Genomic DNA, 24,738 nt, shown 5'->3' with positions numbered 1-24,738 from the left:
TTTTTTGCTTTCTGCATTTGGTGCTCAGTTCTGATTGGCAGCTGATTCTTTTGTCTATGCTAATACTTTGGGGAAATATTTTTTCTCTGTGCCAAAAAACAACCTCATTCAAGGGAGAACTTTAGTCTCTTGTCTGATTTCCTTCTTTTACATTATCTGTTAAAAATCTTAGATACATATTAATAAAGATAAGTCTTCACAGGATACCATTTTGTAATGGCCTTATTTCTGTTCTATTTTACTTTCTTTACCTTGCAAATTTATTTTTTTCTACTTTATTCTTCTGTTCTAAATAAAGTTTCAGTTGTCTTTAAAATACAAGCTGCTTAATGTGAAAAATCTCAGACAAATCTGAAGTACCTAAAATGGAGTTAAGTCTTCCTAGCGCTGCTTCTCGAGCTGCGTGACTCTCTGGAAATAGAATCATTTTAGAAAGCCTGTGTGACCGGGACTCTGGGGCTGGTGGCAGAGCTCTGTCTCCAGCAATGGAAGATGTGTCAGGGGATGGGTAGTGGTAAGGTTTGACTAGCGAGACCAGGTCAACCATGTGACTCTGGCTTCTTAGATATTTCCATTTCAACATGGGTCTGCCATGGTTCAGGCCTATGTTACTTTTTTTTTTTCTTTCTATAAAGTGATGCAGGTAGCTGGTGCCTGTTTTTAAAGCCTCCCACTGTCTCTTTGAGAGTTAATTTTACTTTTTTAGTGCTGGTCCAGGGGCTTAAATTAAACTCAGGGCTTGGGTACTGTCCTTGAGCTTTTTTGCTCAAGGCTAGTGCTCTACCACTTGAGCCACAGCTCCACTTCCACTTCCGCTTTTTGTTGGTTAATTGGAGATAAGAATCTCAAGTGCTTTCCTGCCCAGGCATGATTCAAACCATAATCCTCAAATCTCAGCCTTCTGAGTAGCTAGGATTACAGGCATGAGCCACCTGAACTCAGCTTTAATTTTACCTTTGAATGCCAAAACAAATGTTGAATTACAGACATGAATTACTCATCTTCAGAGTATGTATGTCAAACGCTTTTCTTAGTTGCAGGCTCTGCTTTAAGTATTTTTAAATTTTGATATGTAAATTTACCCATAAAGATGTGTTATATGTTCTGCTGCTTTCAGCACATTCACAGGGGGAAATGTGTACATGCCTTAGTGTTGTTTACCTCCAAGAGGAGTTTCTGTGGTGAGACACGAGCAGTCTGTTCTACACTGCTCCCTAGCCACAGGCGCCTTTCCTTCAGAATGCCAAGTGTAGATGATCTGAAGCCTGAAGAGCTGAGCACAGACTTGTGTTGGACAGTCCAGGAGGGGTGGGAGCAGATTGAAATGGTGTTCCTATCTCCCTGGAGCCAGACCTAAGCCAGAATAATACTTCCTTTAGAAAGATGTGTGCACTTGCCTGGGTTTACACAGCTGGGATTGGTCAGCTATGAATTGAGCATAGTGTCCTTGAATTAACTCAGTGAGTACTTAGCAGTTCTCTGTGATGCTCTGGGGTTGTGGCCAGTAAAGTACAAGAAATACTGCATAGACATAACAATCATATCCCATGTACCATGAGGTTTTGCCATGGAATTTGCCATACACAAATCCTTGCTTGGTTCATGTGTCACCCCATTTATTTATTTATTTTTATTTTTTGGTGCTGGTGCTGGGGTTTGAACATAGGGCATGGCCATTGTCCCTTAACTGTTTTGCTCAAGGCTGGCATTCTACCATTTGAGTTGCTTCATTGGAGATAAGAGTCTCATAGACTTTTCTGCCCTGGCTGGCTTCAAACCTTGATCATGATATCTCAGCCTCCTGAGTAGCTTCAGGTATGAGTCACCAGTGTCCAGCTATTGCTTCATTTGTAGGTAATAAATCTGGGCAGGTTTTTGTTTTTATTCTAATTTCATGAAGAAAGCTTCAGTGAAGAGGGATAAGGTTACTTGCCTGAGTTCACAGAGCTTAATATGTGGCAGAACCAGGTCCTGATCTCAAGCTTTGTCTCCATCATCCAAGATGAAAGTGCTGCCTAATATGGTGACTGTCTCAGGGGAAGAGCTTAGCAGTCTGCCTATCAGGACAGATACATTCTTATCTGTATAAGCCTATATAAGATCTGGAATGGAACCAGAGTGGACCCATGTTTTTCCTCACCAGTTGGACATAGTCAAGTCCTCAAAGCAGGAGCCTTGATTACTGTCTCTGCCTTTCAGTTTTAGTTTAGATTTTTAACTGATTCTGTTGACTGTACCAGAAATAACTTAGTGTCTCTGACCTTCCTATATGAAACACATAACCTTCTCCTTGCCTTCCATATTCCAGAGCTTGGAGGATCAATGAGTTCAGAGCTGGGAAGGTACCACCTTAAGCTCTAGGCAGCTAAGCCTGGAGTGCAAGTGGTCTGGTTATGGGGATATGAATGAGCATTCGGAGATGAAAGGAGATTTTGTTTCTAATTCAGACATCAAAAAGTATAACAATTCACCAGTCTGAAAAAGGTTTTCCTTAGCTTTGTTAATGAACAAAAGGAATGACTATGACGAAAGGGTTGACATCGGTCAGGATGAATTGTGTTCATTAATGGCTTTATTGAATGACAACTCCTTTGTACAACCAAAGGTAATAAAATACATTTTTAAAGAAAAGGAATAACTACTCTCTTGTCAAAACAAAGACATTCAGTTTTGAGATTATGGGTTCTTGCCATTTTGAAATGTTTACTGGATTCTTTTCAGGACAAGAAGTAGGCATATTGTAGGGTTTAGTTCATGTCATGAAAACCAATCCCTGTTAGGACTTCCTTTTTCTAAAAAGATAGATATTTTTGCAGTTGTCACCTGGGCCCCATGGATTCCCAGGGAAACATGGCAAGACTAATCAGCCTTACATAGGCCCCATTGCTATCCAATGAGACCTGAGCTGTTGGGATGCAAGGTAAAGGCCTGACATGGTTTAGAATGAAAGCATGATTCTGTGATTTCAGCTAGAAGATAATACATGGTATGCTGGTGTTGGGTGTTTTAACTCCCTTAAGTAGTATAACCAGGTTGGTGGTTCATCCTTAGCAATGTAGCCTTGAGACCATGACTTTGATTTCCTGATTTTGAGGATGCTGATGTCTTGGTATTTAGTGAAGATGAATGTTAAGTTCTTTACTTGGTACTGTTCCTAAGTGGATGAAATGGTTCCTGCCATCAAGCACTTACAGTCTACATGTAATACAAGACTATCTTAGTAAGTTTATTTCTCAACTAGACCAAGAGCTCCCCAAAATGGGGACAGTACTCTTTCCTGATGTCTTTAATGACTTCATATATATAGCTGGTTCTTCAGTGATAGTTGATATGGTTGCCTTTCATAATTAAGTGCCAGAACATGTGGCATAACTTTTAACACTTGGATGACAAATATTTCAACTTAGATGCAAACCCCACTCCAGAGTGATGTCTAATAGAGCAATTGTGTGACTCTTCAGCAAGGCATGGTGGGGGCAGGAGGGAAGTGCTGTGCCACTCAGTCTCTATGTCTGTGAGGACAGAGGTAACAGACACTGGTGATCATTGGTCTACCCTATTCAGTGATTAAAACTTTCAAAGAGTAAGTGAAATAGACCTTGGAGGGAATGGGATTTCTTGGGCTTCCCTTAAATGGTGAAGGAGGATTTAGATAAATAGAGTGCCTTCAGTCTATGTGGAAGACAGCAGTCACAAAGTCCTGTTTTTGCAGGACTTTATGGGAGTGGATGAACTGGAGTTGTAAGGACATGTAGAAAAGGGTACAAATCAGGCACGCGAGGGGTCCTGTCCACTTGCATTGCAACAGCTGCCAATTGGCTGTTGGTTAGTGGAGCGAAGTTAGATTATGGAAGTCATGTGGAAGGATTTGATGGGATCCAGTCTCTTGCTTTGCAGAAAACTTTTCTGAAAGAACCGGGCATGTTTAGTTGCTTTCTCTACCTTCTTCACAGCAGCTATGATTGTCATTCTGCTGTGTTTTGAAGTTTTTATGGACACAAGGACATCAATAGTGTCTTCACCGTTTTTTAATCCCTCATGTTAAGGTCATATCTTGTATGGGGTAGATGCCTAGTGATTGTTGCTGAATTAAATTAAAAGTGATTTTAACTGGCAGAGTTGGCAGTGTCTGAGAGGTGAAGCTGGGTGAGGAAGTGAGAGACTGCCAATTATGGGATGTACCCCTGCCAAGGAACCCAGAGTCCCTGTACCCAGGATAAGCATGGCAAGTTCATAGCAATATTTTTTTTTCAAGAGTGCACAAAAACCAGTTTAAACTGGTGCTGGTGAAAGAGACTGGGTAAGCTTGAAAAAGTGAATTTACAAAATTGAACCTATATGAATTCCCAGTGATTTGCAGAGCCCATAGATCCTAGGTAGTAGGGACCTTCATTGAATCTATAAAAGGAATCTTCTCTTGCCAGGCACTTGTGGCTCATGTCTGGTAGCTCATCCTAGCTATTCAGGAAGCTGAGATCTTATGATCAGTGTTTGAAGTCAGCCCATACAAGAAAGTCTGTGACTCTTAATCTCCAATTAATCACCCCCAACCCCTCACAAATTAGAAGTGGAGCCATATCTCAAGTGGTAGAACTCTAACCTTGATCAAAAAGTTCAAAGACAGGGCCCATGTCCTGATTTCAAGCCCCAGGATGGACACACACACACACACACACACACACACACACACACACACACACAGAGCAACAAAGGAATCTCTTTTCAAACAATTACTCAAGATTCTCCTGAATTCTTCAGTAATTTAATAAGTGATCCAACAGGTCCTGTGTGTTTTTCTAGGATTTTTCATGTACAATTAACCAAAACCAGGTTAGTTTATTAGCTTTTGAAAGTGAAAAACCTAAGGCAGGGAAGAGAATTCCTGACTTCAGGTTCAGATTGATCCAGGGGCTCATATAATAACAATCATCAGATGCTTCTTTTTTTTTCATTTTTTTGTCTGATCAACTCCTGTAGGCCCTAGACTGAGAGTAGGGATAGAATAATTCCTAGAGACCGTGTTTACTGGTATTGGAAGTAGGAAATTCAAAGGGAATACCAAATTTGAGAGACACAGGGTAAAAAAAAGAGAAATAACTACAAAAAAAAAAAGAATAATTCCTAGAGGAATGCTAAAGTACTGTCACCCTAGGAATTTGGTGGAGTGGCAAGGGCCATAGTGTCCCATTCAAGATAATTGCTGTGTTTTCACAAAGCAGCAGTTTTCTTTGCTCTTCAGGTAAGCAAGGAGAGTTCCCTGTCAGCTGCTTCTGCTCCCACTCCCACTCTCAGGCATGAAGGTGACCTCTGCCCACTGACGAGATAGCTTGCTGGCCTCCTTCATTTGTTATTCTGGGCACATTTTGGATAGCATCCTGGGCAGGATCCTTTTCCACTGGGTAGTCATGGGGGTCCTGGCCTGTTGTGGGATCTCTGGAGATCCCTCTTCAGAGTTCCAGATGCTTCTGTGAGAACTGCATCCTCACACAAGGAAGAAAAATTCCTTTGCACCTCCCATGGACCTGTCTCACCTCCTCATTCAGGGCAAGCTTTTGATGGAAGTGTGTTACAGTCTGCATAGCTTCCTCCTGTTTTACAGATGGGACAGCTGAGAATCCAGAGGGCTAAATGACTCAAACAGGGTGACACTAGAATTGGACTGTAGAGACATAAATGCCATGTAAAATTTGTACCTTTAAACCGAAGAGAGGAAAAAAAGGCAAACCAAATGGTTTAGCCATTTTTTTTCCATGTAAATGTAGAATTAAACTATACTTTGGAGGCCCTATGAGCACATACTTCATTAAAAGCTGCAGGGGAGCAAATTGCCTCTGCTGACAATCAAGATGCTCTGAGCCCAGGCCTGCCTTCTTTCTGGTTGCCCTTCAGCGGTCATCTACCAGTTTACTGGAGGTTGAATTGACTTTGGGAAACCATGTAATCTTAGCCCTGTGGTGCCCCAGACCTTTTGAAATGTGTAAGACAATGAGAGAGGGGCTGTCAACAAGCCCAGCCTGTGTGTGCAAGATGACCTGAGATGACCCAGCCACTTAGAGAAACCATGGCTACTACTTCTGTTAGTTCTTACTGCCTCAAGTGGCTGTCTTCTTTGGGTTGTAGGTGATATTGGGGGGAGGGGGAGTAAAGGGGTGGGGAGAAGGGCTTCTGATCCTTTCAGAACCTCCCCTTGAAGCCTGTGTTCAGGTTTTACTTAACATAAGGTCAAGTGAAATACAGTTTTCCACCTGAACAAGAGCTGGTTCCCTTCATTTTTTACATAGGAAATGAAGGCCAGATGTTGTCACATGGCACCTGAGGCCCTTCATGCTATCTGCCCCTGTGGCCTCAGCCTGTCTTCCCACCTGTCCTCATAGGTGTTATATGTCTGCTTCTGCAGGCTGCCTTTCCCTGAGGCCGCACTACCCCAGATCTCAACATGTGGAGTAGACTGGGTAGGTTGAGTGGAGGCAAGCTTTCCTGGAACTGGGCAAAACCATTGTGGCCCTGGAGTTGTGGAGACTTATTAGTAGGAAAGAACATTTAATAATGCTTAGTCAAAACCTCTCATTTTGTCCAGATATTGATTCATTTATAAATACGGAGTGTCCAAGTTTTGTAACAGGTCTGGGAACACAATGATACGTGAAGTAGAAATGATCTGTGGCCTTACAGAAAAGATCAGTTATTGAGGAAGTCAATATTAAAGAGATAATTTTTACAAAATGATTTAAAGGATCTTATATATATATTATAATGTTATATATAATATACATATATACGGTGTATAATGTGTTTTACCAGATGCGACATTGAGAATGGCCATATAAAGCTCATTACCATATCTGTTACCTCACATACTTAGTTTTTCTGTGTGTGTGGTAAGAAGATTTAAAATTTACTCTGTAAATTACTGTATAAAACATTGTATTATACAGTATATACACACACTGTTGTATATATACTGAATTCATTCCTTATGTCTGACTGAAATTTCGTATCTTTTGATCAACCTCCTTCCAACCCTCCTCATTCCCCTGCTCCCAGTCCTTGGTAGCCATTGTTCTACTCTCTGCTTTTTTTACTTTTTTCAATTGCCACATATAAGCAAGATTATGAGTATCTGATTTTTGTGCCTGGGTTATTTTACTGAGCATAGTGTCCTCTGGACTTATGCATGACAGGATTTCACTCCTTTCTATTTATTTATTTATTTTTATTTTTATCTTTTTGTCATTCATGGGGCTTGCACTTAGGGCCTTTGTGCTGTCCCTGAACTCAGGGCTAAAGCGTTACCACTTTTGGTGGTTAATCAGAGATAAGTTTCACAGTCATTCCTGCCCAGGCTGACTTTGCACCACAATCCTCAGATCTCAGTCTCCTGAGTAGCTAGGATTCTAGGTATGAACCACCAGTGCCTAGCAGTTTTTATTTTATTTTATCTAAAAATTTTGTGCTGGCCTTTGGGCTTGAACTTGGGGCCTGGGCAGTGTCCTGAGCTGTTTTGCTCAAGGTTAGTGCTTTACCTCTAACTTTTTGGTGGTTAATTGGAAATATGAGTCTCATGGACTTTTCTACCCAGATTGGCCATGAACTGAGATGCTCATATCTCAGCCCTCCTGAGTAGCTAGGTCAGGCATGAACCACCAGTGCCTGGCCCTCCTTCCTTTTTAAAGTTGAAAAGCATTTCCTTGTGAGTATTTTCCACATTTTCTTTTCCCACTCACTCACTGTGGACACCTACATTGCTCCCACAGCTGGGCAATTGGCTGTGATGATTGGTTCTGTGGTGAACATGGGAGTGTGTAAGTCTTCAGCTTACTGATTTGATTTCCTTTGGCTATTTCTCATGTATGGACTTGCTGTGTCATATGTGTTTCTTTCTTTGTGGTATATCCATACTAGTCTGCATATTTAACACCAATTTACATATCACCAACAGTGCACAAGAGTTCTGTTTGCTGTACATCTTTGCAGATACTTATCTCTTGTCCTTTTGACGATAGCATCTTAATAAGGTGCTGTATCATTTGCATTTCCCTCATAATGATTTGAGTATTTTTTATGACAATTGTCTATTTGTATGTTCTCTTTTGTGAAATGTCTGTTCAAATTCTTTGCACATTTAAAAAGTTTTTTTCTTACTATTGAGTTACATTCTTAGATATTTGGGGTATAAGCTTCTTTTTTATCAGATATATGGTTTGCAAATACTTTCTCCCATTCTGCAAGTTATCTTTTTATTTTATTGATTATTTTCTTTACTGTGCACAGCTTTTTAGTTTGATGCAATCTCATTTGCCATGTCCAAAGTCTTTGCCCAGATTAATGTCAAGAAGATTTACCCAGTGTTTTCTTTTGGCACATTTACAGAATCCAGAACTTACTTATTTAACTCATTATTCCATTTTACCTGGTTTTTGTGTAGCAGGAGATAAAGGGGCTAATCTCATTCTGTTGCATTTGGATATCGAGTTTTACCAACACCATTTATTGAAGAGACTGTCTTTTCTCTGTTGTTAGCACCTTTGTCCAAGATCAATTGGCAGTAAATATGTCATTTTATTTCTAGACTTACAATTAAAGAGGAGAGGTCATTTTTTAAAATGCAAAGTTTTATGGTGAATTAAGGATATAAGGTATAATGGGCATCTGTAGCAAATAGGAGCCAGCTTTGTTTCAGACATTAAAAAAAAGATCGTACTGAAGAAGTATCACTTCAGCTTGGCCTTGAAGGATGAGTAGAGTTTAGACTGATGAAAAAGCAGACTGAGGAGACATTCTGGAGGAAGAGAACTGGATGTGGAATTCCACTGTGGCCAAGAGTTACAGTACGAATCCACGGCTAAGCCAGCACCAGCAGAAGACAAGTATTATGGCTACAACCGTGTGTTCTTTCCACCCTACTGTATGGGACTTGTTTTCAGCAGTGTATCATAGAGCTGTGTGTTCACTTTGAACAGGAGGCTTACGTACCTTAGGGGAGGAGCACTGGGTTAGTGCAAGGGCAGTAAGAAATCACTGGCATATGTCGGAGAGAGCAGATTGGCTTATGGCCTGGAGTGAAGGGTTCTTATGGAAGAAAAGTAGGAGTGTTAGATAAGAAAGCTAGGAAAGGGTGGAAGGACAATGACTTTATGGCTGCAGAATGGGGCGAGGGAGAGATCCAGGTAGGATGACAGCAGCTTTTAGCTATGTAATTTGACTGTTTATTTCATACTTTTACAAAGAGTTAGAGTAACCTAGGAAGATATCTTGTTTTGGGGTTGTTTTTTTTTTTTTACATATATGCTAGGACCTCAGAACCTCATGTCTTTATAGTTCTTTTTATATTTTGATTATATTTTGATTCTTTTCCTTCACTGTTTCCTAGAAGCACCAATGGGTGCGTTATGTATGCTGGACATGACACTAGATACTGGAGTTGAAAAGACAATTAGATGACCCCTGCTAATAGGGAGCCGCAAACTGCCAGGCACAAAAAGAGGTGGGGAGGGACAGCTGTTGGCAAAATATAAGCCACGAAAACTTTTTAAAACCCTTGGGGCCATGTAGGTAAATGAGCAAAACTAAGAGCTGTCATCTAGCTGCCTCAATGCCTTGTTGATTTCTTGACAGCAGGTAGACACTCTGTGAATTTAGGAATCAGGCTTTCTTGGGAAAGAATCGGGTATTCAGAATGGATGGATGGGCAGACAGAAGGTGAATAGAAAGATCCCTGGGAATAGGAAAGGACCAAGTATAATAAAGGGCATCTGACATCTCTCAGCCCCTTCTTGGTGACAGTTCTTATGGCCTTTGCAAGTATAGCTGGTTTAAAGACTGTGAATTGGTTTAGGAAATATTGGTTTAGACACCATCATATTGTGCAATTTCACTGTCTAAGATTATAAATTTAGTTTAAAAATTAGATCTGAGCCTTTATTCCTTTAGTTTCATGGGTGACTTGTGCCATGGGGTCATATCTGGTAGTGGTTTTCTAAAGAGAAGTTTGACTGGCCCTGTCCACTTGACTTCCTGCCAGTAAGAAGATACTGCTGCTGAAAGGAGGCTGAGTGGCACAGGGCAGCTCTCATTGGTAAATGGAGGGGATTGAGACAATGCAGTCTTTCAGTTTAGCTGGCCAAGAGCCCCTTTTTGATGTAACTCTTGTCTGGGATTCATGTCTGCTCTTTCAGGTTCTTGCTTGCCCCTTAGTTGGTCATCCCTACTTCATTCTTGCTGTGGCTACTTCCTTGGTACTCTCTCAGTGCCTGTTCTCTGAACTCATTTGCACCATGTCCAGTTAGAAGCTGGGCTTTCTTATTGGCTTCCTTTTCAAATTAACTCCACTTTCTTTTATCGAATAAGAAATCCTCTTGGAGCAAATAATTTTCCTATTCTTCCTGATTGTTGTTGTTTTATCTTTTATTTTATTTTCATTTATCTTTCCTTCTTGTTCTCTCTCTCTCTGTTGTTGTTGTTATTGTGCTATTATTGGGGCTTGAACTCAGGGCCTAGGCACTGTCCCTGAGCTTTTATTACTCCACAGCTCCACTTCCAGCTATTTTTGGTAGTTAGTTGGAGATAAGAGTCACATGGGCTTTCCTGCCCAAATTGGCTTCAAACTACAATGCTCAGATCTCAGCCTCCTAAGTAGCTAGGATTATAGGCATGTGCTATTGGCATTTGGCTTGTGTTTTCTTAACACTAAATTTGTCCAATGTACCTTTGTTTCCTACAAGTTCTTTGTAATGGCAGAACCAAAGACTAGGAAGACACTGGCCTCTAAGTAGACTGGTTGTAATTTTTAGTTGGCATTTTGGTAGAAACTCTGAATTGCAAGGTGATATTTCTTACAATTAATTCTATCAGGTAATTTCCTAAGGATTTTGGAAAGAGGAGCTGAAGTCTTTAAAAAGGAAGGGGAGGAGAATAATAGGGTTGTATTAAACACTTAAAGGGTACAGTTGTACTAATGTCCCTTGCTTAAATGTGGCAAAATTACTTATAAATAAAAGCCAAAGAGGAAAAACAAGCTGTGTTCGGTAGGTGTACTGTTTGTTCTCTGCCTTGTTTTTTTCGCTCTGAAGTATGGTGCTGTCTTGACGTAGGGAAGTAACTGCTATGAATATTGATGGCAGCAAAGTCTTTTTCTCTGTCTGGCCTAGTAAATAAAGCAGAAAGGATTTAAAAAAAAAAAAAAGGTAACCGGGAATTATAGAATCAGTGTGCTGTTTTTAGATTATCTTGTTCTCCTAGAACTCTTAAGTCTTGAAAACATACTGGTGATGTACATTTGGTGGTCAGGGGCTGATGTGAGTAGAGCAGGTTGGCATTTTTAGGGATTTTTGCCACTGGTTAAAGTGGCAGAGTTCTTTTTTCCTTTGCACATTCAGAATTCATCAGAGTCTTCTTGGATTTGTCCCTTCCATCTAGTAGCAAATCAGGCCTTGCTCTTCAGTGCATTTGTAGTAGTGCAATGTGGATTGTATAGGATGCTTCCTCTGGAAAGATCCACTATGGGAGTGCCAGGAAATGGATGATAAAGAACCTGGGCTGCAAAGGAGACAGACTTGTGTATAGGTCTGCTTATGGCATGATGAGCTTTGTGTACCATCTCAGGAACCTCTCCCTGTGATGCCCAGCCCAGAGGCATGGTTGTATGAAGATAACAGGTGAGAGCTGGAATGTACAGATCAGGATAAACCTGGCTGAGAATGTAACCCTTCTGCAGGATCCAGAGGCATGGATATCAAAGTGGGGGATGTGTCAGGCTCCCCTGTCCTCTTCCCCCCTCCCATAGGTTGTAGGGCTTGAACTCAGGGCCTGGGTGCTGTCCTTGAGCTTTTTCACTCATGGCTAGTTCTCTACAACTTTGAGCCACAGTTTCACTTCTGGTTTTCTGGTGGCTAATTGGAAATAAGAGTCTCAGTGGGCATTCCTGCCAGGGGTGGCTTCAAACCATGATCCTCAGATCTCAGCCTCCTGAGTAGCTAGGATTACAGGCATGAGCCACCAGCACCCAGTGAGATAGGCTTTTTACATTGTAAGTAGTGTACGGATTGTGGCTAACTTGCACTAAAAAAAAAAAAGAGTTTATAAAAAATTTATTAATAATTTATTTTTTGGTTCTACTTTTATGATTATATTTAAGTAGTTATACAAAGGGGTTACTATTCAACAAACCAGTTTATAAGTACAATGTATTTTTAACATTTATTTTTATTAAGTAGTTGTACAAAAGGGTTACTATTTCAACAAATCAGTTTATAAGAACAATGCATCTTAATTGATATGACTCCTTTTATTTTCCTCTCCCATTCCTCCTAACCCAACCTCTCTCCTAAACTTTCCTAGTAAAAAAATTTTATTAGACTGTTGTAATAGTGACCCAAGATTCAAAGGGAGCTTTGGAAGGCAAGGTGGTAGCTCTAGGCCAGGGAAGGAAAGGCTGATAACTGACTCTTATGTAAACAGCAGGAAGCTGAAAATATGGATGATATTCTAGATGCACAGCCATGTTTAGATGTTTCCCCTGGTGACCAAGAGAGAAGATATTGGTGGCAAGCTATGGGGAAGTTCTGCCTAGGCAGCCACAGACACAGGGGCAGAGTACTCTGGCAGAAAACAGTTTGAGCCTAGGGGTGCCTTAGGCAAAATTTACATTTAAATGTAAAAGAGTACCAGGGTGACTGCAAGTGAATACGTATATGGTTAAAATATTTTAGGGAGTCGAGCCTGTGGGAATCATCCTGAAATAAATATTTTAAAAGACAATTCTAAAAATAAAATGTTTCTTTTCAGAAGCATTTTCTAAACCATAAATTTGTATTTATAAAAATGAATCTACAGTAGTGGTCACATATAACACAGCAAAATCTCTTATAATTACTTTAAAAAAGTAAAATGAGGGAGAAGAGGGTAAGATTTGGGGCCTTACCAGAGGGCCAAAGGTAGGAAATAGCTCCTGTCAGCTACCCCTCCTGAATTTCAGACATTTTCTGCATGCACATTTGAAGCTCCCACATCCCCTACCAGACCGAGCACACAGATGTTTTTCCTAATCCTGATACACGCACACACACACACACACACGCACGCACGCGTGCACACACACACTCATATTCCCTGTTTGGCCATGTTGCTCTTGAATTAAGAGTATGTAAAGAAAACATTTATAAAAGAAGAAAGTGTTTAAACTTGCTGCTTCAGGTGTTTTCCTCGGCTTGTAGAGTTGTGTGGGTTAGAACTGGACAGGTTCTTGGAGCCTTCAGCACTGCTGATGTCTGTGACGGTCAGTCGGTCAGTCGGGAATGGTCACAAGGACTGAGCAGATTTCCTGGGAAACTGCATGGTGGCTTCAGCAGTGTCAGGCAGGGGGAGGTGGCCTGCCAGTAATCACCAAGTGTTGGCCTTCTCCCTTGTGTTCTGTGAATGAGTCCTCTTAAATCCAGAGGAGCAAAGGGAGTTGCTGAAGGTGATCTGGCTCCTTAGTTCAAAGCTAACTTTGACTTGAAAAGTAGAAGTAAACTCAAGACATCACATCTATTTTTTTGTTCCTGAGGAGATTCTGTTGTACAATATCCTTGTGCCTTTCTGGACCTCGTCTGGCAATCTAGGAAGGAAAACATGCTGTGTTTTGCAAATGTGTGCAAATAACCAACATGCCTGTTATGACCTAGACAGACTCACCACACACACATCAGAACAGGTGGTAAATTGCAGTCATGCAGCCTGGAACAAAGTGGATTCTACTTAGTTGCTTATAAGAAATTCAGTGTTAAAATTAAAATGCTTTCCTGGCCCAGGTGCAATGTAATTGCTCTACTTCTCATAAGACTTTAGAGGAAAATGTTCGAATCTCTCAGATGTTGACGCTAATCACTGTTTCTCCTCCTCTCCCCTTTTTGGTGTGTTTCTTTGTTTCTCTTCACAGGAAAAAGTAGAATATGCCTTCCTGATTATTTTTACAGTCGAGACATTTTTGAAGATTATAGCATATGGATTGTTGCTGCATCCTAATGCTTATGTCAGGAATGGATGGAATTTGCTGGATTTTGTTATAGTGATAGTAGGGTAAGTCTCTCCTCTTTGGGGGGAAGTGTTTATCTGGAAGACAGGAGGTAGAGGGGCTACTAAAAGAGGGGATGCTAAAAGGGGGTGTTTTTAGAGAAAGCAGTCAGTATTTCATGCCAGCTCCACCAGGAATTATTTTTGGTTTCTTTCCTTTTAAAAAATTATTTCAAGTAGCTGTACAAAGAGGTTTTAATTGAACATAAATTAACTCATGAGTACAGTAATGTATCTTGATCAATGTCAGTCCTTCCATCATTCTACCAAACCCACCCATCCCCTCAAATTATTATTTTTACATATGTACATTGAAGATTGTGACTGTATTTGCTTACGCTTCCTTTCTCCAGGAACTCTGTTAAGGCTGGCAATGCTGCAGTTAATGTCTAGGCAGGACTGGTATGAAATTCTCCCATGGTTGTTACTATGATTGGGCAAGTTAGTAACATGTTGTAGATGGGAATCTAAGCTCCTAGAATGAGAATGGTTCACCTTACAGGGTCTTGAATCTCTGTTACTAGACCAGCCCTGCTGGTAGTTAGAGTCAAATGAGTATACCACTTAGTGTTTAGTCCCTAGTAAGTTAAGTATATATAATAAAGCCTTCATAGTATTGATATATTCTGCTGTTTAACATCTCTGGAACAGAGCTATAACTTTTTTTAATGTTACTGTGTGGGAGAAACACTGGCATGCTACTATATCACTTTAAATAACAAACCAAGTATCTGAATAATGTCACTTATCTAGTGTACAATAAATAAAATGTAAAATGCAAGCAGAGTGTCAATTGCTCACACTTGTAATCCTAACTAATCAGGAGGCTGAGATCTGAGCATCACTGTTAGGACAAACCCAGACAAACAAATCCAAGAGACTCTTATCTTCAATTACCAGCGAAAAGTCAGACCTAGAGGCATGGCTCAAGTGGTAGAATAACAGCCTCAATTGAAAAAGCTAAGTTAGAGGCCCTGAGTTCAAGCCCCAATACACACACACAACACACACACACACACACACACACACACACACACACACACACACAGTAGAGAAGCAAGTGTTCTTTCAAGATTAGGTCACAAGAAGAAGATAAGTTTTAGTTAAAGAGAATGAGAGAATGTTAAAGTGAAAAAAGTGGCCTGTTTTTCCTACTCCTTCTAAACCTGGACATGTTTCCAGCTAGAGGAAATGGAATCAGTATTAAGGAAGTACTGAATCTTTGGACAAATACTCACAGAGGAATATAAGATATATCTCTTCCTTGAGCCTTACTTACCCTAACTGTTGTATAGGTTGCTTTTAAAATTATGTTTGTTTCTGGAGAAATTTTAAAACTGCCTCCCTTTCCATCTCCATGACTGTAATCAACTGCCTTTTGCAGTTGAGCAAGTTAATTTTTCTTCAGGATGACTTTTTTAAAATCAAGGATCCTCTGGCTTCATTACAGACCAAATCTATTGCAAATTGAGACAGTTGGATCAGGCTAATTGGTCTAAATTTCGATCCATTAGCCATAGTTTGCCAGCCTCTGTAAAAGTGTATTTTATAACATAGCCACACTCATAAGTTTACTTGACTTAGTTGGGTAGTAGCCAAAATATTTGCTATCTGGCCCTTTACTGAAAAAGTTTGCCAACAACCCCTGCTTTATGGTAAAGGCTACCTGAAACCTTGCTAACAGTATTTGAGAAGAAACCTGAAAAGAGGACACTGTGCAAGTAACTTAACTACCTGCCAGAGTAAAATTCAACACTCTTCAAAGAAAGATAACCAAATCTAAGTACTTAAAATAACATTTAAAAATGTCTAGCATGCAGTCAAATGATAATAAACAATAAAGAAGCATATCCTATAATAAGGAGGAAATTCTGTCAATAGAGTCAGGCACAGATGATAAGTTAGCAAACAAGGGCTTAATGAGGGTTTGAAAATCCATTATAAATATATTTTTATATATGGAAGGACAATATAAAAGAACAAGAACTGAAAATATCTGAAAGGAAAAATTCCCTGGATTGTCTTATTACCATATTAGACACTAGCAAAGAAAAAAATGGGGAATCTGGAAGATAGGCTAGCAATAACATTTAGAAGAATAATTAAGAAAAAAAATGAACCCCACCTCGTTGGGCTACAAGGAATTATCAAGTGTTCTAACATATGTGTGTTTAGAGTCTCAGAAGGAGATAAGGACAAGGAGAGATAAAAGAAAGACATTTGAAGAAGTGGCTCCAGATTTTTTTCCAAATCAGATGAAATAATGTAAACTCACAATGTGAAAATGTTTTAACAAAGCTTGAGCAAAACAAATTGAAGAAAGCCATGTCAAGTGCCACATCAATATCATAATGAAATTTTAATCCAAAGATAAAGAGATCTTATAACAGAGAATGACATTCTAGACTTCTTCACAACAGTGCAAGGCAGGAGACAATAGACTTTTAAGTTCTGAGGGAAATTTTCAACCTCAAACTCATACTCAGTGAAAACTTTTTTAGAGAAACAAAAGCTGAGAATTCATGACTGAAAATTTCTGAACTTCAGGAAATGTTAAAGACACTGAAGAAAAGTGGCAGCAGATAGAAATTTGGATCTACACAAAGAATTTAAAAAGTGGGTATTAATAGGGGCTAGGGATATGGCCTAGTGGCAAGAGTGCTTGCCTTGTATACATGAAGCCCTGGGTTCAATTCCCCAGCACCACATATACAAAAAATGGCCAGAAGTGGCGCTATGGCTTAAGTGGCAGAGTGCTAGCCTTGGGCAAAAAGAAGCCAGGGACAGTGCTCAGGCCCTGAGTTCAAGCCCCAGGAATGGCCAAAAAAAAAAAAAAGTTGGTATTTATAAAAGCTCTTTTCCTCATCTTGAGATCACTTTAAAAGTAATTGATTGTTTAAAATAGAAAAAAAATATCCATGTATTGTGGGCCTTTCTACCATCCACAGAAAGTATAATATACAACAACAATAGTAAAAAAGATAGAACAGGGAAATAATTACACATACTAAGACAGGGGAAATGCCCACTGTACGCATACCTGAGAAGGGAATTTCTTCTTGACATGTATAAAGAATTCTTACAGTTCAACAGCAAGAAGACAGCCTATTATATCAATGGGCAAAAGATTTGTAAAACTCTTCATTTAAAAAATGGTCAGGATTTGTTTATGAGGGACTTAATTTTTTGAGTTCTAAGTATATTTTTGATATGAGGCCCTTGTCTGTTATATGACTAGTGAAGATCTTCTCCCAGTCTACAGGCTTTCTATTGATCTTGCTAGCTATGTCTTTTGCCATGCAAAAGCTCTGCAGTTTAATGCAATCCCATTTGTCCCACCTTTTTTTGATTTGTTTTGTTTCTGGGTCTTTCTTTATTAAGAAAGTTTCAACCTATGCCAAGAAGCCCAAGTGTTTCTCCTATTACTTCTGGTAATGTTTTCAGGGTAACTGCTTTTACCTCGAGGTCTTTGATCTACTTGGAATTTATTCTGATGCAGAATGATATACAAGGATCTAACTTTAGTTTTCTACAGGTGTTTTGAGTCCCCCAAAAACAAATCCTAAAAGAAACAAATTCCCCATTAATAAGTGGGCTAAAGACTTAAAGAGAGGCTTCTCTGAAGAGGAATAAGACTGGCCAATAGACACATGAAGAAATGCTCAATCTTTGGCCATAAAAGAAATGCAAATCAAAACAACATTGCTGGGCATAAGTAGCTCATGCCTGTAATCCTAACTACTCAGGAGGCTGAGGGTTGTGGTTCAAAGCCTGTTGGAGCAAGAAAAGTCTGTGAGACTCTTACCTACAATTAACTACCAGAAAACTGGAAGTGGTGCTGTGGCTCAGGTGGTAGAGCACTACCCTTGAGCAAAAGTGTGCAGGGACAGCTCCCAGGCAAAGAGTTCAAGACCCATGACTGACAAACAAAACCAAAACATTGAGATTCCATCTCACCCAAGTTAGAATGGCCATTATCAAGAAAACTAATAAAAACAGATGCTAGCAGAGATGTGGCCAAAAGGGAACGCTGATACACTGTTGGTGGGAATGTAAATGTGTTAAATCACTCTGGAAAGCAGGATGGAGTTTCCTCAAAAGACTAAACACAGAGCTCCCCTGTGGCCCAGCAACCACACTTTTGGGCATTTACCCAGAGGATCACAAACAAGGCTATACTAAAGCTATCAGCACAACCATGTTCACTGCAGCACTACTTACCATAGCTAAGATATGGAACCAACCCAGTACCCATCGGTAAATGAATGGATCAAGAAAATGTGGTATATATACACAGTGGAATTCTATGCTTCTATCAGAAAGAATGACATTGCCCTATTTGCAGAAATGGACTTGGAAAACAATCACATTAAGCCAAGTGAGCCAGACCCAAAGAAACATAGATTCCATGGTTCCCTTCATTGGTAATAACTAGTATATATCTAGGATAGTCTTAGCAGAACATCACAATAGCTCAATAGCTATGTTCATATAATCATATAAGATGATGCTAAGTGAAATGAACTACAACATGTGGAAACAAGAGGATATTCTTTGTTGTTGTTTTTAATGTACCATATGAAGTTATTTTTTTCTTTCATTTTGCTTTCCTATGGTTTAGCCTCTGTTGTCACTGTATTTGATTTTGGTACCCTGGGTATTGTATCTACATTTATCTGAATTAGGGAAGTGAGGGGGGAACATCAAAATAATGAGACAAAGGATAAAGAGTGAACCAACAGCAATATTCACAGACAATATGTTGGAAATAACTGTACAAGTCAGGGTGGGAGGGTTTGGGGGGAGGGAAGGTGGGAGAAATATGAGGGAGGGGGTAACAAGTATGACAAGAAATGTTCTCACTACCTTACGTATGTAATTATAACCCCTCTGTACATTACCTTGACAACAAAATTAAATTAAAAAAAGAAGGGGGGGGGAATCAAATTAAAAGATGGTCAGTAAGCCCCTGAAAAGAGGTATGCCAATCAAAACCACAATGACAGCATAACGTGTCCACTTGGATTACTAAGTGTAAAAACACCCAAAATATCAAATGTCCACCAACATGTGGAGAATTTCCATAGACCACATCTGGAAATGGAAAGTGATATCATCACTATGGAAAGTTTCTCATCTGCCCACCACTGGTGGTTCATACCTGTAATCCTAGCTACTCGAGAGGCTGAAATCTGAGGCTAATCTTAGTTCAAAGCCAACAAGACAGACAGAACTGGAGCTGTGGCTCAAGTGGTAGAGTGCCAGCCTTGAGCAAAAACGCTGAAGGCTAGTGCCCAGGCTCTGAGTTCAAGTTTTCCCACTATTACAGTGTTAAACACACCAAATGATCATACCAGTTTTCCTTTTGGCATTGATCCAAGGTAAGGAAAACGTGTCTACAGTGAGATATTATTTGTAATAGAGGAAAACACTAAACATTATTCAAATATCTTATGGCAGGTTAATGGACAAACTGTTTGGGTATACATATATAACTTAATGTTTTCAACAATAAAAAGAATAAATTTAACAACTTTGATGAATTCTCAAGTAAAAGTAGACAAGTAAAAGACTAGAAGCAAAAAGGAGAATATGTATCTGAGTCTATATACGTTCTAGAAGAGGAAAATACATAGAAAATAGCCAGTCAGTGGCTGGATGTATAAGATTGGGCCTGGAGGAAAGGAGCATGAGAAATTCAAGAGACTGGAAATACTCTGTCTGAAAGCTTGTATTTGTTACTTTAATCCATAGATTTGTAAAAATGCAGCTTATTTTGCATTCTAAGTAGGTTCATTATATTATACATATATACAATATATAATTATACATAATATATAGTGTAACATATTATAAACAGCAGTAAAGTTGGTTTTAAAAATAAAAATAATCTTAAAAAGTAATTTAAAATGAACTTGACTCTGCCTCTTTTTCTCATTAAGTATGAAAAAATTTAAACCTCAAGTCATTCTTTTATCTAAAACATGCACTAAATTATAGTCAAAACAAGAACAGAAGTTAAAAAAATGATATCGTCATTTGATTTGGATTCCTACTAACTAAAGTTTCCAACTACAGTCTGTATCCCAGTCCAATAGATTTTCAACTCCAAGTCCACGGTGACCTATTACTTTGTCAAGGCTCTCACTAACAGACATTAAGACAGTAATGGATATTTTAAAATATTAACTCTTAATAATGTAGCCACAGGAGGACACAGTGGGCTGAAGTCACTCCTTGAATGAAAAGTTTGATCTGAGTCAACTTTAATCGTACTCTTCTGATCTTTCAATAAAGAAACATTTCCAGCATTCCAGCTCATTACTTAAGCTTTTGTGAAGAACATGATGTCCTGGTTGTGGTGCTCCTGACCTTTTTCAATGTGGGAAGCTCATTGCCTTTCTCCTCTTCCTTCCTGGCTCTTCATAGCAATCTAGGATCTATCATTGCTTTGTCTCCTCTCTGTCTGTCTCTGTCCATGTTTCTCTTTCTCTCCTATTCCCTCTCCTTCTCCCCCTCTCTCCTTTCTAAGTGATAGTGGAGGGATAGAATCATAGGCTATGAGGATGGGAAGAACAAGGCTCTGGGTCCTTTAATTCAGTTTCCTTACTTTACAGAGTAGGAATCTGAGGTCTCGAGAAGAGGGACTTGCCTAATGTCTCAGAGCTCTTAAGAATGAAACCAGCTCTGGGCAGTTCCAGGCCCTGCAGTCTGGGAACCATGGACAGCTTCTCCCTGACCCAGGACAGAAACACTGTTCACCTGTTTTTAAGGACATTGCTGGAGAATAGGGGATGAAAGGCCTTCAAGTACACAATGCAAGCACTGGTACTTGAAAGCCATCTTAAGTCACCACCTGTGTAAATTACTTTCCTAACCCTTGGGGATGAAAATTCCTGTGGCTTCCACATTTTGGAAAAGCTTGAGGTTTTCCTCCTTTCTCTTGGTTTGTTCTTGTGAAGCCATAAACTTGTTTTGGAGGAGAGACTTTTAACATTAGCCTGGCTGCAAAGGTTTACAATAATTTAAAATGCTATGCTAATGACAGCCTATCATAAATTTGATCTTTTTCCCCAATCCTAAGGAGAAAATGAACATCAGAAGCATTGGAGAGGTAGAAACCTGGCTTGTTTTTCCTCCTGGGTTCATGATAATTGCTATACTGTTATTAAAACAAAGAACTGGTCTATAAATGCCCCCAGAATAACACGGCACACTGAATCAGAACTGCAATCAGACCACCCTGTGTTTTATAGGCTTAGTGTCTTGGTGATCCAGAGGCCTGACAGTGGGGGCAGAATTTCTGCTTTGGCTGCTAATTAAACTTTAGAAACCTTTTCTTTGTTGCTGGGCCAGTCACTTCCACAATCTGATTGGCCAGAGTTGATGCTATTTGCAGTGGGCAAATTTATACTTATTCTGAAAAACGAGCAACAAAGAATAAATATTTATTTGAAAGAGCAAAAAGTAACTGTCAAATGAGCAGACTGCCTGAAAATAGCTATATCCAGAAAAACTTCTGAGAGTTGGAAAACACTTAACCATGGCTGCCAGATACAATATTATTCACATTTCGGAAGAGAAAATGGTGATATTAATACCTTCCTTTAGGTAACTGCTTTTAGACTTTGCATACCACAACTTGTTAGCATCTGTGATTTACATCATTCCCCAAATAGCCTTAAGAGGATGCAGGTGAGGGGTATGTGTGTCAGAGACTGTACTGGAAGTGGTATAACACATTAAGGTGTGAGAATTGGAAGTCATTCATTGATTTATTCATCAAGCTGGGCATAGTGTTTCACACTTGTAACCCTAGCTATTTGGGAGGTAGAGACTGGAAAGACTGTACTTAGCTTTCCTGGGTGAAAAGTTAGCCAAGATTCGTCTCATGGTTACACGTATGTGGTATACAGTTACATTGTAGGAACAGGTAGGCAGATGGATATCTGAGGATGGCCTGGGCGAAAAGCATGGACTCTTATCTGAAAATAATCTAAACCCAAGGCACTAGGCGCATGGCTCAGGTGGTAAAGCACCTGCCTAGCAAATGCAATGCCCTGAATTCAAACCCAGTACCACAAAAGAAAAACCAATTCAGGCACTTCATATGTGGCAGAAACTAGGCATTAGGCCAGAACAGACTAAATGAACAAAGACTAAAACTTCCTGTCTCTAAAGAACCCACATTCCAATGGGGCCAATGATGCATGGATCCTAATGTTATTTCTGCCACTCGTTATGTGGGCTCAGCAGATTTCTTATTCCCATTAAATTTGCTTCCATCTGTGTAAAATGGAAATGATCATTCCTGCTGCACAACACGTTTGTGAGGACCAGTGTTTGGGAAGTGCTTAGCATATAGTGAGTGCCCTGGAGCAGTAACCACCAAGATCACTGTTGTCATTTCTTTTTTTTTTTTTTTTTTTTTTGCCAGTCCTGGGCCTTGGACTCAGGGCCTGAGCACTGTCCCTGGCTTCCTTTTGCTCAAGGCTAGCACTCTGCCACTTGAGCCACAGCGCCACCTCTGGCCATTTTCTGTATATGTGGTGCTGGGGCAAGCGCTCTTGCCACTAGGCCATATCCCCAGCCCCACTGTTGTCATTTCAGTCTGGAGTACATTCACTTGTTACCACTGGATCTCCAGTGAATCCCCACTTCTGCCTGGTTGACCTTGCTCCTGCTTGCTCCATTGGCATAGGAGCAAATAAGATGAGTTCCTGTTCCACCTGGGTACCAATGGCTCACCCCTCTAATCTTAGCTACTTGGGAGGCTAAGAACAGGTGGATCATGGTTGGAGGCCAGCTCAGGCAGAGAAGTTTGTGAGATACCCTTCTCAAGCCATAGCTATGTGTTTTGTTATCTCAACAATAAAGCTGGGCATGGTGGGCCATGACTGTGTTCTTAACTATGATGGGGAGCAAAACATAGGACTGTGGTCCAAGCATGTGCTTGAGAAGGAAGTGAAACAAACCATAGCACAAAGAAACAGACAGAAAACACCTCCAACAACAAAACGTCAAAACAAAACTAAATCATGGCAAAAAAAAAATGGGGTGCTTTCAGTAGTAGAGTGGCTCTCTGCCTAGCAAATATGAGGCCCTGAGTTTAAACCTCATGTACAACCAGGAGAAAAAAAGAAAAAATAAGTAAAAATTATTCTGTATCTCAAGTGCTGGTGATAGAGGGGTTAGGTTTGGGTTTTGTAGTCCTAAGTACTTGTCTTTACTTTGCCTTACTTTTATTTAGGTGGCAGCCACTCAGAATTAGCCCTTGTTTAAAAATAACTACTTTTATCATCCTGTTTTGCTTCCCTGGGTGACAGACTCTAACATTTCTCTCTCTCCTCCTTCTTCTTCTTTCAGATTGTTTAGTGTAATTTTGGAACAATTAACCAAAGAAACAGAAGGCGGAAACCACTCCAGCGGCAAATCAGGAGGCTTTGATGTCAAAGCGCTCCGTGCCTTCCGAGTGTTACGACCACTTCGACTAGTATCAGGAGTGCCCAGTAAGCTCTTTTTGTTACCTATAAGCAGGGGTACACTGATTTTTTTCTTCTTGGTGGGTCTCAGGATTGAGAAACAGTGCTCTGAAGTGAGTTACCCACCAGGGTCCTGGCAGATAACTGTGTAGGCCTTCATAGTTCACAAAAGCTGCTAGCTTCACTGTCATTTTGGGTGTCTGTGACAGTTCTGAACAGGACAGGACAGGTGGTGTTGATTGTCATTTTGCTTTTGCAGAAGAGAGTATTCCTTCTTGCAATGAAGTTGGGTGGTGGCTGTAGATCTTGGGTCTGAGGTCTCCTGACTCCAGTCTAGTTCTCTCTGCAGGTGCATTGCCATCTTCTCCCTGCCCTCAAGCTTGCCCCTCTGAAAATGGTGGATGATGTAGATGAGGGTGTTAGAGGGCTCAACACACAATGTTCTTTTCAGGTGGGAAGTCGAATATGGCTGGACTCTTGGAACCTTTGGCTAGCTCCCCACTACTGTGGGGTGGGGATTAAGCCTATCCCACTGAGGGCAGGGAGAGATGAGCACTCAGCTTCCATACATTATCCAGGGCACAGTAGGTTCCTTGAAGGTGGTTATGAGAAGTTAATGAGGTCATGAAGGAGACCTCAAGCAGGATGTCTGGAATACAGAGGACACTCTGAGGGAGTGAGAGAGAAAGTGGACACTCACTGGGCCCTACAATACTAGTACCCGTCAATGCCAGGGCCTGCTTAGCTTTCAGCTCAAAACTCTAGACTGGTACAGATGTTCTACCTGAGATGGAGCAGATGTCCTGTCTGTGCTCCAGCCAGGAGCTGTAATCCTCTTGGACTTCCTGTGAGGCATGGGTTTGCCTCATTAGTCCCTGGAAGGACTCCCCAGGTTAGGGACTTCAGAAGGTGGAAGTCTTAGCACCTTTCCTAGGGCTTGTATTTCTGGTGTGGCTGCCTGCTAAGAGCTGGAGCAAGGAAACAGGATTGTGGCTTGTGCCTCTTTTCCACAATTCATAAAGCCATCGGAAGAGTACCTATTTTATTTTTCCTTTCCAAAAGTTCTTTGTGAAATTGTATTAAGCCTGTTGGCACTCAGAAAATACCAAAAATATCAAAAATCCTCTGAAAAAACCCCCCACTATTTCCAAATTTAACATTTTTAAATGTAGGAAGTGGTGTTTTATGTGTACTTATTTTTCCAGAT

At 40.2% G+C, this 24,738-nt stretch overlaps 1 protein-coding gene across 4 annotated transcripts in view; it reads left to right on the top strand.

Annotated features, from left to right (window-relative positions):
• Positions 1–24,738, top strand: part of Cacna1d (calcium voltage-gated channel subunit alpha1 D) — a 329,930-nt gene that overhangs the window by 140,053 nt on the left and 165,139 nt on the right. For all 4 annotated transcript variants that reach the window (XM_048355818.1, XM_048355817.1, XM_048355821.1 and 1 more), the window contains exons 4-5: positions 13,916–14,055; positions 23,416–23,558. In XM_048355818.1, coding sequence (XP_048211775.1) covers positions 13,916–14,055; positions 23,416–23,558 — 283 coding nt within the window. The remainder of the gene's footprint in view (positions 1–13,915; positions 14,056–23,415; positions 23,559–24,738) is intronic.

Source organism: Perognathus longimembris, chromosome 10 (genome assembly GCF_023159225.1).
Source record: "Perognathus longimembris pacificus isolate PPM17 chromosome 10, ASM2315922v1, whole genome shotgun sequence".
Lineage (NCBI taxonomy): Eukaryota > Metazoa > Chordata > Mammalia > Rodentia > Heteromyidae > Perognathus > Perognathus longimembris.
Note: the sequence above shows the minus strand (reverse complement) of the source record. Positions and strands in the feature narration are given on the sequence as shown.